Raw genomic sequence first — 15,835 nt, forward strand, 5'->3', positions numbered from 1 at the left:
ACTCAGTTCCTCAAGCCGCGCTGCCCCCGGACCCTCAACTGACCCCGAGCCCCGCAGGACACCGGAGGGTCCCCGGAGGGTCCCCGCAGGACACCGGAGGGTCCCCGGAAGGTCCCCACAGCGCCCGGGATCCCCGGGCCCCATGGGGGGATATATCCCATGAGCCTCTGCAGAGCGAACATGGGGGGATATATCCCATGAGCCTCTGCAGAGCGTACTCGGGGGGATATATCCCATGATCCTCCCGCGGCCGACGGGGGCGGTATATCCCATAGTGCCCCGCGCCGCCCCATCTCCGGGGCGGGCCGGAAGCGGCCGGGCCGGGCGGCGATGGCGGCGCGGGCCGCGCAGCTGCTGCTGCTGCTTCTCATGGCGGCAGCAGCACCGGGCCCGGCCCAGGGCTCGCAGGGGGACCGGGAACCGCTGTACCGGGAGTGCCTGAGCCGCTGCGAGCGGCAGAACTGCTCGGGAGCGGCACTGCGGCACTTCCGCGCCCGGCAGCCGCTCTACATGGGCCTGACAGGTACCGCCCCCTGCTCCTATTGGTTGACCGATCCGGAAACCACGCCCCCTCTGGGTAGGCCGCGCCTCTCAGAGCCACGCCCCAGTTTAAGCCACGCCCCTTGGCGGAGGGACTGGGAGGGACTGGGGCTGAACTGGGAGGGACTGGGGCTGAACTGGGAAGCGCTGGGGGATGCTGGCGGACACTGGGGCTGTGTTAAGGGTCCCTTATCCTGTACTGGTTGTCACTGGGTCGTGCTGGTGCATACTGGGCTGGTTTTGGTCTATACTGGGAGGTGCTGGGCTATGAAGTGGGGACACTGGGCCATACTGGGAGGTCACTGGGCCATACTGGGGAGTCACTGGTGCACGCTGCTGGTCACCATGGCGACAGCTGGGTGTGCTCCCAGATTGTTCAGTGATGCTGGGGGTGCCAGGGGGGTGAATCCCACCCACTCCCTCTGCCCCGCGCTGGGCTGGGGCGCTCTGGTGGTGCACTGGTGCATACTGGGAGGCACTGGTGCATACTGGTGTGCCCCCCACAGGCTGGACGTGCCGGGATGAGTGCCAGTACGAGTGCATGTGGCTGACGGTGCGGCTGTACCAGCAGGGTGGGCACCGCGTGCCCCAGTTCCACGGCAAGGTCAGCGCGGCTCTGGGGGGGGCTGGGGGGCACCCGGGGGTCCCCCCGTGCCCGCTGACCCCCCGGGCCCCCCCAGTGGCCCTTCTCGCGGTTCCTGTTCGTGCAGGAGCCGGCCTCGGCCTTGGCCTCGCTGCTGAACGGCCTGGCCAGCCTGGTGATGCTGCTGCGGTACCGCGCGGCCGTGCCCCGCGCCGCCCCCACCTACCCCACCTGCACCGCCTTCGCCTGGGTGAGCCCTGCTGCCCGCTGGCCTCCTTTGCCCTCCCTTTGCCCATCATTTCCCTCCCCCTTCCCATCCTTTTCCCTTTTTTTCCCCTCCCTTTTTTCCCCTCCCTTTTTTCCCTCCCTTTTCCCCCTCCCTTTTCCATCCTTTCCCTCCCTTTTCCATTCTTTTCCATCCTTTTCTCAGCCTTTCCCATAATTTCCCCTCCCTTTTTCCCATCCCTTTTCCCCTCCCCTTTCCCTCCCCTTTCCCTCCCCTTTCCCTCCCTTTTTCCCTCCCTTTTTCCCATCCTTTTCCATTCTTTTCAATCCTTTTCCATTTTCCCCTTCCCTTTTCCTCCTTCTTCTTTCCTTTTCCTTCTTTCCCTTTTCCCCCTATCCCTTTTCCCCCTATCCCTTTTCCCCTTTTCCCTTTTCTCCCTTTCCCTTTCCCCCCTGTTCCCCTTTTTCTTCCCCCCTTTCCCTTTTTTTTCCCCTTTCCCTTTTTCCCCTTTCCCTTTTCCTCCTCCCCAAATCCCCCTCCCCATCTCCCCCTGACCCCACCCAGCCCCATCTCTTCCACCCCTCCACCCCATTCCCATCCTCCCCATCCCCCATTTGAGGGGGTCCTGACCCGGGGGGGACCCTGCCCCACATCCCCCCACCCCATAAATCCCAAATTTTCCCCTTTTCCAGGTCTCCTTAAACGCCTGGTTCTGGTCCACCGTGTTCCACACCAGGGACACGGCGCTGACAGAGGTGAGGCAGTGCCACCCCCAGGGTGTCCCCAACCCCCAGGGTGACACCCCCAGAGTGTCCCCAAGCCCCTGGGGGTCCTGTTCTAGGCCCCCTCCCCAATTTCCCCATCCCAAATCCCACAGAAACTGGATTATTTCTGTGCTTCGGCCGTCATCCTGCACTCCGTGTACCTGTGCTGCGTCAGGTGGGCACTGGGCAAACTGGGACAAACTGGGGGGCACTGGGGAGGACTGGGGGGCACTGGGGACAGACTGGGAGGTGCTGGGGTTGGACTGGGGAGCACTGGGGAGCAATGGGGATGGACTGGGGGGCACTGGGGATGGACTGGGTGGCACTGGGGCAAACTGGGACAAACTGGGGGGGACTGGGGGGCACTGGGGACAGACTGGGAGGTGCTGGGGTTGGACTGGGGAGCAATGGGGATGGACTGGGGGGCACTGGGGACGGACTGGGAGGTGCTGGGGTTGGACTGGGGGACACTGGGGATGGACTGGGTGGCACTGGGGCAAACTGGGACAAACTGGGGGGGACTGGGGGGCACTGGGGAGCAATGGGGATGGACTGGGGGACACTGGGGTGAACTGGGGGGCACTGGGGATGGACTGGGGGGCACTGGGGTTGGACTGGGGGGCACTGGGGAGCAATGGGGATGGACTGGGGGGCACTGGGGATGGACTGGGGCAAATTGGGGGCAGACTGGGGGGCACTGGGGCAAACTGGGGGGCACTGGGGCAAACTGGGAGGCACTGGGCTATACTGGAGAAGGTGCTGGCCTCTCTTGGGCCAGTTTGGGCATTGCTGGAGCACCTGGGAGGACCCTGGGCCATACTGGGAGGACCCTGGGCCGTACTGGGAGGATCCTGGGCCATACTGGGAGGACCCTGACCGTCCCCCTTGCCCACAGGACGCTGGGGCTGCAGCGCCCAGCCTTAATCAGCATCTTCAGAGCCTTCCTCCTCCTCTTCCTCGCCGGCCACATCTCCTACCTGAGCCTCGTGCGCTTCGACTACGGCTACAACCTGGTGGCCAACGCTGCTGCTGGTGGGCTGGGGGCACTGGGAGGGACTGGGATGGACTGGGAGGCACTGGGGGGCACTGGGGCTGTGTCAGGGGTCAGTCTGAGCCCCATTTTCCCAGGAATGCTGAGCAGGGGTTTGGGTATCCCCATGTCCCTGGGCTCCCCATTTTTGTGGAGTTCTGCCCAGGGGTTTGGGCACCCCCTGTCCCTGTGTTCTCCTGTTTCCCCAGGAATGCTGACCACACTTTGGGCACCCCCCTGTCCCTGTGTTCTCCTCTTTTCCCAGGAATTCTAACTGGGGTTTGGGCACCCCCCTCTCCCACATCCCCCTCGTGGTTTTCCCAGGAATTCTTTCAGAGTTTGGGCACCCCACAATCCCTGATCCCCAGTGTTTCTCCAGGAATTCTTTCAGAGTTTGGGCACCCATCTCTCCCTGACCCCCTCGTTGTTTCCCCAGGAATTCTGACCGGGGTTTGGACACCCCCTGTCCCTGTGTTTTCCTCTTTTCCCAGGAATGCTGACCACAATTTGGGCACCACCCTGTCTTTGATCCCCACTGTTTTCCCTGGAATTCTTTCAGAGTTTGAGCCTGTTCCCCCCTGTTTCTTCAGGAATTCTGACAGACTTTGGACACCCCCTCTCCCTGATCCCCCCCTCACTGTTTTCCCAGGAATGCTGAGAGAGTTTGAGCACCCATCTCTCCCCGATCCCCCTCACTGTTTTCCCCAGGAATTCTGACTGGGGTTTTGTCCTTGTGTTTTCCTGTTTCCCCAGGAATTCTGACCGAGTTTGAGCACCTCCCTGTCCCTCATCTTCCCTGTTTCCCCAGGAATTCTGACTGGAGTTTGGGCACCCCACTGTCCCTGATCCTCACTCTGTTTCCCCAGGAATTCTGACAGGGATTTTGTCCTTGTGTTTTCCTGTTTCCCCAGGAATTCTAACTGGAGTTTGGGAACCCCCTGTCCCTGATCCTCACTCTGTTTCCCCAGGAATTCTGACTGGGATTTTGTCCTTGTGTTTTCCTGTTTCCCCAGGAATTCTAACTGGAGTTTGAGCACCCCCTGTCCCTGATCCTCCCTGTTTCCCCAGGAATTCTGACTGGAGTTTGGGCACTCCCTGTCCCTGATCCTCCCTATTTCCCCAGGAATTCTGACTGGGGTTTTGTCCTTGTGTTTTCCTGTTTCCCCAGGAATTCTAACTGGAGTTTGAGCACCTCCCTGTCCCTGATCCTCACTCTGTTTCCCCAGGAATTCTGACAGGCTTTGAGCACCTCCCTGTCCCTGATCATCCCTATTTCCCCAGGAATTCTGACAGGCTTTGGGCACCCTCCTCTTCCTGATCCTCACTCTGTTTCCCCAGGAATCCTGACTGGGGTTTGGCACCCGTCTGTCCCTGATCCCCACTGTTTCCCCAGCAATTCTTTCAGAGTTTGGACACCCCCTCTCCCCCCTCTCTATTCCCCAGCAACTCTCCCGGTGTTTTGCCCACCCCGGAGCTCTCAGTGCCGCTGTTGTCCCGCTGTTTTCCCGCTGTTTTCCCGCTGTTTTCCCGTGTCCCGGGCACGCTGACGCTGTTTTCGCTGTCGCAGGGATGCTGACGGTGGCGTGGTGGCTGCGCTGGTGCCTGCGGCAGGGCCGGCGGCTCCCGCACGTGTGGAAATGCGCGGCCGCGGTGCTGCTGCTGCAGGCGCTGGCGCTGCTGGAGCTGCTCGATTTCCCCCCCCTGCTCTGGGTGCTGGACGCCCACGCGCTCTGGCACATCGGGACCATCCCCCTCAACGTGCTCTTCTACAGGTCTGTGACACATCCTCCAATGCCATTTAAAATAAAATTTAAAATACAGGTCAGTGCCCCCCCCCCCCACTTAAAATAAAATCTAAATATAAATAAATTAAATTAAATTAAATATAAAATTAAAATAATTAAAATTAAATTAGTACTATAAAATTCAAATTAATAAAATTAAAAATGAAATAAAAATAAGGTAAAATTAAATAAAAAATTAAATAAAATTTAAAATACATGTCAGTGACCGCCCCATCCCCACTTAAAATAAAATAGAAATAGAAATAAAGTAAATAAAACATAAAATTTAAAATTAATTAAATTAAATTAATACTATAAAATTGAAATTAATAAAATTAAATAAAATTTAAAATATAATAAAAATTAAATAAAAAATTAAATAAAATTAAAAATACACATCAGTGACCACCCATCCCATTTAAATAAAATTAAAAATACAGGTCAGTGACCCGCCCCCACTTAAAATAAAATATAAATATAAATAAAAAATAAATATAAATAAATTAAGTAAAATATAAAATTTAAAATTAATTAAATTAAATTAACACTATAAAATTAAAATTAATAAAATTAAGTAAAATTTAAAATAAAATTAAAAATACAGGTCAGTGACGCCCCCCTCCCCATTTAAAATAAATTAAATAAAATATAAAATTAAAATTAATAAAATTAAATTAATAAAAAATTTAAATAAATAAATTTAAATTTATAATAAAATTATTAAAATTAAAAATAAAATTAAAATTAAATGAAATTAAGTTTAAAAATTAAATAAAATTAAAAATACAGGTCAGTGACCTCCCTTCCCCATTTAAAATAAAACTAAAAATACAGGTCAGTTACCCCCCAATCCTATCTAAAATAAAATTAAAAATAGGGGTGAGGGGCTCCCCAGGGAGCTGCAGGGGTGCAGAGCTTCCCCCCGGGGTTTGGGGGGGCTCTGCTGTGGTCTGGGGGTGTTGGGGACTCTGTTGGGGGATCCCTCTTGGAACTGGGATGCTCAGGGCCCACTGTGGCCTGTGGGGTTCTCATTGTCCCCCTCTTAATTGGGGTGCTCAGATTTGTGGGGTTCTCAAGAGTGTTCCCCTCTTGAAATTGGGGTGTTCAGGTTTGTGGGGTTCTCAGGGTCCCCCTCTTAATTGGGGTGCTCATATCTGTGGGATTCTGAGCGTCCCCCTCTTGAAACTGGGGGGCTCAGGGCCCCCTCAGTTTTCCATGGGGTGCTGCAAGTCCCAAACTGAGGTGTTGGGGACCCCACTGTGGGTGCTCTGAGCCCTCCCTGTTGAAATTGGGGTGCTCAGCACCCCCTCAGTTTCCCATGGGATGTTCTTGGTCCCTGTGCCATACCCAGACCCCCCCTCCCCACCTTGAAATGGGGGTGCTGGAGGGACCCCAGGCTTGCTGTGCTCAATGTTGGGGTTCAAGGCCCCCCCTAAACCCCTCCCTTGTCCCCCCAGTTTCCTGATGGACGACAGCCTCTACCTCCTGAAGGCCAACTCCGACCTCTTCAAAGTGGACTAGAGCTGCTGGGGGGGGTGGGCAGAGCCCCCCGTGCCCCCCCAGGGCTGTGCCCTGCCCTGTGCCAAGCAACCTCCCAGCCCCCCCTGGCCACGGCCTCCTGCCCCCCCCAGTTGCCTTCTGAGGTTTGTTTTACACCCCCAGACCCCCCGTGCCCCCCAGCTGGGCACAGAGGGGTCCAGGACAGCTGAGCCCCCCCCCCCCAAAACCCTCCCCATGCTGAGTTGGGGACCCCCCCATGAGGTGACAGTGGGTGATGGGGGACATGTGGGTGATTTGGGGGGGGTCTGTGTGCATGGGGGGGCTCTGGCAGGGGTGGGGGGCGTTGTGTGGGTGCCTTGGGGCTGGGGGTGCCCCCTCCCAGCCCAGAGGGGCTGTGCCCCCCCCATTGCCCCCTCCCTGGGTGTGTTGTGGGATGTGAATAAAGCTGAGTTTGATCTGTGAGCTGCTGGCTTCGTGTCCCCTGCCCCAAGGGCACCCCGTGCCCCCCAGCCCCTGGGTTTGTCCCCCAGCCCCCAGTGTACCCCATTCCCTTCTGCTGTCACCCCAGAGTGCACCCCTTACCCCCCCTGCCTCGCTCTGTCCCACCCCGTGTGCCCCAAAATTCCCTCCAGGTGTCCCCAACACCCTCAGTGTTCCCAAACCCCCTCAGCACACCCCACACCCACCCCATACCTGCCCTGCCCTGCACCCCCTTTCCCACCCTGTTCTTGCTCTCTGCCCCCCATTTGTGCCCCAAATCCCCCTGCTGAGACCCCCCCCACCCATCCCATCCTCAGCCTTTATTGTCACCGTCCCCTGCCCTTTACTGTCACCATCCTGTGCCACAACCTGTGCCCTTATTGTCACCATCCTGTGCCATAACCTGTGCCCTTATTGTCACCATCCCCTGCCCTTTATTGTCACCATCCCCTGCCCTTTACTGTCACCACCATCCTGTGCCACCTCAGCCTTTATTGTCACCATCCTGTGCCACAACCTGTGCCCTTATTGTCACCTTTCTCTGCCCTTTATTGTCACCATCCTCTGCCACCTTTACTGTCACCATCCTGTGCCACAACCCCAGCCTTTATTGTCACCATCCTGTGCCACAACCTGTGCCCTTATTGTCACCATCCTGTGCCACCTTAGCCTTCATTGTCACCATCCTGTGCCACAACCTCAGCCTTTATTGTCACCATCCCGCCGGCGCTGCCCCCATCCCACCCCTCCCTTGGCTCTCCCGGGCAGGGTGACATTTCCCCACCATTTCCCGGCCATTTCCCGGGACTCCCCCTCACATTTCCAGCGGTTTTTGCGCGTGGGCGAAGAACACCCCATCCACATCATCCACGCCGGTGCGGAGCGCGGGGGGCATCGCGTAACAGCGCAGCTCCCGCAGCGCGAACCCCGCGGCCGCCAGCGCCTCCCGCACATCCGATTCCTGCAGCGGCACCACGGGCAGCCGAGCGGGACCCGCCAGGTAGAAGGACTCGCCCAGAGCCCCCAGCAGCACCGCGTGTCCCCCCGGGCGCAGCAGGGTCCCCACGTGGCTCAGAGCCCGCACGAAGGAGGCGCGGTCGGGGCTCACGGCCTCCAGGCAGAAGGCGGAGAGCAGCGCATCGGCCCGGGGGCGCAGCGGGGCCCCCAGAGGCTCCGGGCGGTGAACGTCGATGGGGAGGATCCGGCGGAGGCGCTGGCGGAGACGGCGCTGCTTGTCCTGCCACGGCTCCCTGGGGAGAGGGGGAATGAGGGAATGAGGGAATAAGGGATGTGGGGATGGGGATGGGGGGTGTGGGGAGGGGATTGACCCCGAAAAACGCGGGGATGGGGGGGTGGGATCGATCCAGACAGGGATGTGGGGATGGGGTCGGTCCCATGGGGATGTGGGGATGGGATCAAGGGATCAATCCAGCATTCACAGGGATATAGGGATGGGGTCAATCCATTATCGATGGGGGTGTGGGGATGGAATCAATCCAGTGTCCACGGGGATGGGGGGATGAGGTTGATCCAGTGTCCACAGGGATGTGGGAATGGGATCAATTCAGTATCCACAGGGACGTGGGAATGGGATCAATTCAGTATCTACAGGGATAAGGGGATGGGATCAACCTGGCACCCAGGGGAGTGTGGGGATGGGATCGATTTGGCACACACAGATCCCTGTAGGGATGGGAAGAACCCAGCACATGGAGGGATGTGGGGATGGGATCAATGCAGCAGACAAAGGGAGGTTAGGAGAGAATTCTGCAGGGATATGAGGTGGGATTGTGCAGGGAAGCAGGGATTGGGTGGGCATTGGCCTGGGACACAAAGAGAGGTGGGGATGGGATCAATCCAGCACACACAGGGGTGTGGGGACAGGATCCTGCAGGGATGTGGGGTGGGATGCCCATTCCAGAACCCACAGGGACCCAGGCGCAGGATTGCAGCAGGACAAACCCAGCACACACAGGGACAAAGGGACAGCATCTCCTGGGGATCAACCCAGCAGCTGCAGGGATGTGGGGAAATGGGATCCAGGAGGGATTGACCCAAGAGCCACAGGGATTTGGGAGCAGGATCAAGTGGGCACCCACAAGGACAGGCTCCTGTGGGGATCAGCCCTTCACCCACAGGCTCAGAGAGAGGATCCCATGGATATCTGAGGCTGGGATCCTGCAGAGACGGGGGCTGTGAACCCATGGGATTTGGGAACACCGTCTGTGAGGATGTGGGGCCGTGATGCCACGGGATTTTGGTGACAGGGTCCTATAGGGATCCCCTCAGCATCTGTGGCAAAACGTGGCTGTGATCCCACGGGATCTACAGGGATCTGTGAGGACCCGGATCTGTGATCCCGTGGATTTTGGGGACACGATCCAGCGGGGACCCCCCCAGCACCCCCTTCCCGTGCCCCCCCGGCCCCCCTACCCGCGCCCCTCGATCTTGCAGACGTGCTGGATGAACGGGCTCCAGTCGAAGGCTCCGGGCTCCCCCCGCGCCCACCGGCCGAGCTCCTCCCGGTTCACCGCCAGGAAATCGGTGGCCACGATCTCCTCGAAGTGGTCGCAGGCACTCAGCAGTTGGTAGATGGTGGGGCCCGAGCCCACATCGATCAACGTCCGCCCTCGGATCTCACCTGGGAGGGGACAGGACATGTCTGGGAGGGACCCCCACAACAACCGGGAAAACCAGGCAGGAGCAGAGGATGCTCCGTGCCTCAGTTTCCCCGCCACGCTGAGGGTCCCCGGGAAAACCAGGCAGGAGCAGAGGATGCTCCGTGCCTCAGTTTCCCCGCCACGCTGAGGGTCCCCAGGAAAACCAGGGAGGAGCAGAGGATGCTCCGTGCCTCAGTTTCCCCACCACACTGAGGGTACCCGGGAAAACCAGGCAGGAGCAGAGGAGCTGCCCCTGCGTGCTCCGTGCCTCAGTTTCCCCGCCCCGCCGCCTTCCTCTCTCACCGCTGGCGAAGGTCTCGGCCAGGCATCGCAGCTTCCAGGGCACCACGAACTCCTCGGAGGAGAAGTCGGCTCGGGGGGGGAGGTAATTGTTGCGCAGGTACGCGCGGGGGTCGAAGTGCTCGTAGCCCTCTCGGAGCGCGGCCGGGCTGCTCATGGCGAGGGGCTGAGGCTCCGGCCCCGCCGCCGCCGCTTTTTATCCTTGGCCGGCCCGGGAGGGGCCACTAGGAGCCGAGACAGCCCCATCCATCCACCCTGCATCCCTCCACCCATCCATCATCCACCCTGCATCCCTCCATCCGTCATCCAGCCCTCCTAACCCGGTTAGCGCCAGCGCCCCCGGGCCGCGGCCGGAGCCGATAACGGAGCTGATAACGGATCCGCCGCTCTTCCCGGGCTCTGGGAATCCAGGAATGCTGTCCCTGCGCCGGGGAGAGTCTGTCCCCACAGCCCGAGATGTGGCTGTGACCCCCCTGTGCTGCCCCAGCTCGTGGGGGTCCCGTGGGATGAGGATGGAGAGGGATTGGGATGAAGATGGAGGGGAATTGGGATAAGGATGAGGATGAAGAGGGTGGGAAAGGAGTGAGGATGGATAGGGATGAGGATGGAGGGGAATTGGGATAGGGATGAAGATGAAGAGGGTGGAAGAGGGGTGAGGATGAAGAGGGTGGGATAGGGATGAGGATGGAGGGGGATTGGGAGAGGGACAAAAATGAGATGGGGATAGGAGGGAACAGGAATGGTGTGAAATGGGGGTGGGAAAGGACTGGAATGGGATGGGGATGGAAAAATGTGGAGGGATTGGGGTGGATTGGGATGGGGAGGGGAATGGGAAGGGATTAGAATGAGGGGAGAATTGGGATTGGGATGGGGATGGAAAGGGAATGGAATGGTGTGGAATTGGGTTGGGAAAGGACTGGAATGAGATTGGCATGGAAATGTGGAGGGATTGGGGTGGATTGGGATGGGGAGGAGAATGGAGAAGAATGGGAAGGGATTAGAATGAGGGGACGATTGGGATTGGGATTGGGAAGGGGATTTGGATGGAAAGGCATTGGAATGATGTGGGGATTGGGATGGGGCCCATCTGAGCTCTCCATCGCCCGTGCTGGACTCAGCCCAGCTCTGGCAGGAGCCGGTGCCACCTCTGCCAGCTCCCAGTGCTCCCAGTGCTCCCAGTGCTCCCAGTGCTCCAGAGCTCCCAGTGCTCCCAGTGCTCCCAGGGCTCCCAGTGCTCCCAGCGCTCCCAGTACTCCCAGTGCTCCCAGCGCTCCCAGTGCTCCCAGTACTCCCAGTGCTCCCAGAGCTCCCAGTGCTCCCAGTGCTCCCAGGGCTCCCAGGGCTCCCAGCGCTCCCAGTGCTCCCAGTGCTCCCAGCGCTCCCAGAGCTCCCAGGGCTCCCAGCGCTCCCAGGGCTCCCAGTGCTCCCAGAGCTCCCAGTGCTCCCAGCGCTCCCAGCACCCCGAGCTAACGAGCAGGGTGGTTCCCACATTTGTGGCTGGGGGCGTTGTAAGACCCCAAACCCTTCCCGTGCCCGATCTGCAGGGGTGAGGGTGCAGGGCCAGGAGGGAGGAAGGAGCGGGACGGGGTCGGGGGAGGGGACAGGGAGGGGACAGGGCCTGGCGGGGGCCCAGGGACAGCGGGATCCGGACTGGGAACAGCTAATCTGGGCACTGCAGAACCTGGCACCGGGTGGGCGATGCGGGGGGGGGGGTTATATAACCACAGCCCCCCCCAGACCCCCCCAGTCCCATAAGACACCGGGTCCCCCCCTCTGCCGTGCCTCAGTTTCCCCGTGTGCCCCACACACGGCCCCCCCCCCACCCTAAATCTTGCCCCCCACCCTTGTACCCCCCCAGAAAAGACTCTGCCGTGCCAAGGTAGAGTTTTTGTGGGTTCTTTGTGCGGTTTTATTGCCGTACAAAGAGCGCGGTTTGTACAACCCCCCCTCCCCATTCCAGCCCCCCCAGGCTTTCAGCGATCCTCATCCTCCTCCTCTCATTCCCTTCTTCTCGCCAGGGAAACTGAGTCACGCCGGAGCTGCCGGGAGCCCCCCGAAGGGCGGGAGCCCCCGACCCGCGGGGTCCTCATCCCCACCGGCCTCCACCGCGCCCGCAGCGGGGCGGGGTCCCGAGCGATGGGAGCCCACCCCCACCTGCCCCTTCCTTCTCCTGCTGCCTTTTCGGGGGGCGGCTGAGCTGACCCAGAGGGTCCCCCCAGCCCCCCCCAACATCACCCTCCTGCCCCCCCCACCCCGCACCCCGACCTCCCCCGGCAACTCAGCCCCGCTGGGCTTCGTGCGAGAGGGAGCGGGAGAGGGTGCGGGGAACGCCGCCCTTGGCGCCGCGCAGGTCTGAGGGGGCAAAGAGGGGCACGGGGAAGGTGCGGGCGTAGGGCAGGAGGTGCTGGGTCAGGGGCTGCCCCAGGACCCCCACCCTGAGCAGCCCCCAGGGCGAGCGCTGCTCCAGCACCCGCACGGCCCCGCGCTGCTCCAGCGACTCCCGGCGCTGCGTGTCCGCCTCCCGCCGGCACCACCTGGGCACGGACAGAGCCTCACTGGGTCAGGGTCCTCAGGGTCCTGCTCTGAGCCCTCGGGGTCACCGCGCCCCGACAGGACCCCCGGAGACCCCCGTGTGCCGCCCCACTCTATGGGAGAATCCCCCATGTCCCAGCTCAGCCCCATAGGAACACCTGGAGACCCCCACGGGAACACCTGGAGACCCCCATAGGAACACCTGGAGACCCCCACGGGAACACCTGGAGACCCCCATGTGCCGCCCCACTCTATGGGAGAACCCCCCATGTCCCATATCCCAGCTCAGCCCCATAGGAACACCTGGAGACCCCCATGGGAACCCCCGGAGACCCCCATAGGAACCCCTGGAGACCCCCATGTTCTTCTGGCCCCTTGTGGAATCCCGGCCTCCCCCCCAGTCCCTCTTGGGTACCCCCCCCCACCTCCCCCCGGAGCTTCCCTGACCCCCCAGGGACCCTCAGAACCCCCCAACCCCCTGGGAACCTCCTAATTTGGGACACAAGACCCCATGGGAACTCTTGGGCTGCTCAAAACCCCATTGGAGTCTCCTACACCCCCAAACCCCCATGGAAACCCCCAACCCATCCCACAAACCCATGGAAACTCCGTATTTTGGGAGCCCCTCAAAACCCTATGGAGACCCCACATTTTGAGCCACTTGGAGCCCACCAAAACCCCATGGAAACCCCACATTTCAGAACCCCACAACCCAAATGTTCACAAAAAAAACCCCAAATCCTCCAGCACCCGGTGCCCCCTGTGCCCCCAGCACCCCCTGGCACCCCCTGGGACCATTGGGTCTTCCCAAGTTTGGGACTCTTGGGCCGCCCAAACCCCCATATTTTGGGACTCTTGGAGCCCCTCGAGACCCCACAATTTTGGAACCACCCCACAAAACCATGGAAACCCCACATTTCAGAACCCCATAACCCAAATCTTCACAAAAAACCCCCCAAATCCTCCAGCACCCGATGCCCCCCATAACCCTGGCACCCCCTGGGACCCCCTGGCACCCCCTAGGACACTTGGGCTACCCAAACCCCCATATTTTGGGACCCTTGGAGCCCCTCAAACCCCTCTGGAGGCCCCACAATTTTGGAAGCACCCCACAACCCCATGGAAACCCCACGCTCCAGAACCCCACAACCCAAATCCCCACAACAGAACCCCCCAAACCCTCCAGCACCCGATGCCCCCCATACTCCTGGCACCCCCTGGCACCCCCCTGGCCGTGCCCCTCACCCCTCCTCGGGTCGGGAGCTGAGCTCCAGGTCCAGCCACTCGGCACTGAAGGTTTCCTTCCTGCCCACGTCCTCCTCCTGCAGGCGGCAGCCCAGGCGGGCCGAGAGCGGCGCCCTGGATCCCCCAAGGCCCACCATGGCTCCTTTTCCCCCCTCCCCCTGTGCCCCTTCTGCTTTTATGGCCCCGCCGGGGCTATTTTGGGAGGCACCGAGCGCTGCCAAGGAGGGGGGGTGGCACTTCGGACACGTGTGTGGCACCCACGGGGGTGTCCCCTCCCCTTCCCGCATTGGGGACGCGGGGCAGACCCTGCCAGCAACGTGATGGCACCAGCAGGACCCGCCCTGGCACCTGCCCAGGGCACGGCTGGCCTTTCCCTGTCCCCTCTGTGCCACCCACAGCGGCCACAGCGCCCAGCTCAGAGGGACATTGGGGTCCCCTTCGCAGGGACATTGGGGTCCCCTTCAGAGGGGACATTGGGGTGCGTTCACAGGGACATTGGGGACAGCCCAGGACAGGGGTTTGGGGCTGTAGGGACTCCCAAATGGGTGTTTGTAGGGCCAGCAGTCGGGTGGCAGTGACCCATGGAGGTGGCTGGTGACAGAGGGGACAGGGCTGGTGACACAGAGGGGACAGGGTTGGTGACACAGAGGGGACAGGGCTGGTGACACCGAGAGGATGTGACGATGGTGACACAGAGGACAGGGCTGGTGACAGCCCCCAGAGCTGCCCCCAAGTGTGGGGGTCCCACCCCAGGGGATGAACGCAGGGCTGGAGGGACACTGGGGACAGACAGACAGACAGACAGAGATGCTCCAGGTGGATGGAGCTGCTGGTGCCACCATGGCTTGGGGACAGTGCCACCCACAGCCAGCGCCCCAAGGAGCCTGGACCCCCCCACCTTTAGCACTGGGGGGGTCTTCAGGGTGACCCCAGCCCCACATCTGCCCCCTCCCCTCCATTCAGTGTCTGACACAGCCACACAGGAAACACAAACCTGCAAACAGTGCAAGGCTTTAATTCATCCCCCACAAATTTGGGGGGGGGGTCGGGGGGTCTGCACCCCCCCAGACCCTCAGGGGGGTGCAGAGAGCCCTGGGGGGGGGGCTGTGGGTGCCCCCCTCCCCAGCACAGCCCCCACACTGCTGCTGCTGCTGCTGCTGCTGTTTTTAGAGCAGCACACGGAGCTCACACGGAGCTCACAGGTAGAGGAGGAGCTGCAGCCACCCCCGCACCCCCCCACGCACCCCCACCCCCAACACCCCCCCCTGCACCCCCAAAAAGGAGCAAAGTCTCTGCTTAAGGCAAATCCCGCGCTGGCTCCGCCCGGAGCTGCAGCTTTGGGAAGGAAGGAGGGGGCTCAGCCAGAGCCAAGGGGAGATTTGGGGGGTCCCCAGTGGTGACACTGGGGGAGGGGGTCACAAACTGTGCCTTGACCCGGTGAGCCTGGCACAGGGCTCAGCTGTGACACGGCCACCACCTCTGTCCCCTCTTCCTCACGGAACTGGGGAGCAGTGACAGCAAACAGGGGGTGCCAGTGACAGCAATCTGGGGGTGCCAGTGACACCAATCTGGGGGTGCCAGTGACACCAATCTGGGGCTGCCATTGACACCAACCTGGGGTGCCAGTGACACCAATCTGGGGGTGCCAGTGACACCAATCTGGGGGTGCCAGTGACACCAACCTGGGGTGCCAGTGACACCAATCTGGGGGTGCCAGTGACACCAACCTGGGGCTGCCATTGACACCAACCTGGGGGTGCCATGACACCAATCTGGGGGTGCCAGTGACACCAACCTGGGGGTGCCAGTGACAGCAAACGGGGGGTGCCAGTGACACCAATCTGGGGCTGCCAGTGACAGCAATCTGGGGGTGCCAGTGACACCAACCTGGGGGTGCCATTGACACCAACCTGGGGGTGCCAGTGACACCAATCTGGGGGTGCCATGACACCAACCTGGGGGTACCATGACACCAACCTGGGGCTGCCATTGACACCAACCTGGGGGTGCCAGTGACACCAATCTGGGGGTGCCATTGACACCAATCTGGGGCTGCCATTGACACCAATCTGGGGGTGCCAGCTGAGCCCCCAGCCCGTTTTTGGGGAGGGGGGCCCTGCCCAGCCCCCAGGGCAGGGATTTGGCACAGAACAGTCAGGTCCAGGCCCCCCTGAGCATCGGGGGGGAACCG

General features: G+C 60.6%; 3 protein-coding genes across 3 annotated transcripts; 1 reads left to right on the forward strand and 2 right to left on the reverse strand.

Annotated features, from left to right (window-relative positions):
* The first annotated feature begins 268 nt into the window (after positions 1 to 268).
* PGAP3 (post-GPI attachment to proteins phospholipase 3) lies at positions 269 to 6,889 on the forward strand. Its single transcript, XM_054649505.2, has 8 exons — positions 269 to 523; positions 1,047 to 1,144; positions 1,221 to 1,373; positions 2,042 to 2,104; positions 2,227 to 2,288; positions 3,009 to 3,145; positions 4,711 to 4,915; positions 6,385 to 6,889. The coding sequence occupies exons 1-8, from the start codon at positions 331 to 333 to the stop codon at positions 6,446 to 6,448; spliced, it is 975 nt and encodes a 324-aa protein (XP_054505480.1). The 5' UTR covers positions 269 to 330; the 3' UTR covers positions 6,449 to 6,889.
* Positions 6,890 to 7,474: 585 nt separating this feature from the next.
* PNMT (phenylethanolamine N-methyltransferase) lies at positions 7,475 to 11,053 on the reverse strand. Its single transcript, XM_054649824.2, has 3 exons — positions 9,871 to 11,053; positions 9,341 to 9,548; positions 7,475 to 8,157 (listed from the first exon to the last, which is right to left on the reverse strand). The coding sequence occupies exons 1-3, from the start codon at positions 10,022 to 10,024 to the stop codon at positions 7,722 to 7,724; spliced, it is 798 nt and encodes a 265-aa protein (XP_054505799.1). The 5' UTR covers positions 10,025 to 11,053; the 3' UTR covers positions 7,475 to 7,721.
* Positions 11,054 to 11,810: 757 nt separating this feature from the next.
* On the reverse strand, positions 11,811 to 14,252 carry TCAP (titin-cap). Its single transcript, XM_054649877.2, has 2 exons — positions 13,645 to 14,252; positions 11,811 to 12,401 (listed from the first exon to the last, which is right to left on the reverse strand). Exons 1-2 carry the CDS (start codon positions 13,929 to 13,931, stop codon positions 12,146 to 12,148), a joined length of 543 nt encoding a protein of 180 aa, XP_054505852.2. The 5' UTR covers positions 13,932 to 14,252; the 3' UTR covers positions 11,811 to 12,145.
* Positions 14,253 to 15,835: the final 1,583 nt, after the last annotated feature.

The sequence above is a fragment of the Agelaius phoeniceus genome, chromosome 26 (genome assembly GCF_051311805.1).
Source record: "Agelaius phoeniceus isolate bAgePho1 chromosome 26, bAgePho1.hap1, whole genome shotgun sequence".
Taxonomy (NCBI): Eukaryota; Metazoa; Chordata; class Aves; order Passeriformes; family Icteridae; genus Agelaius; species Agelaius phoeniceus.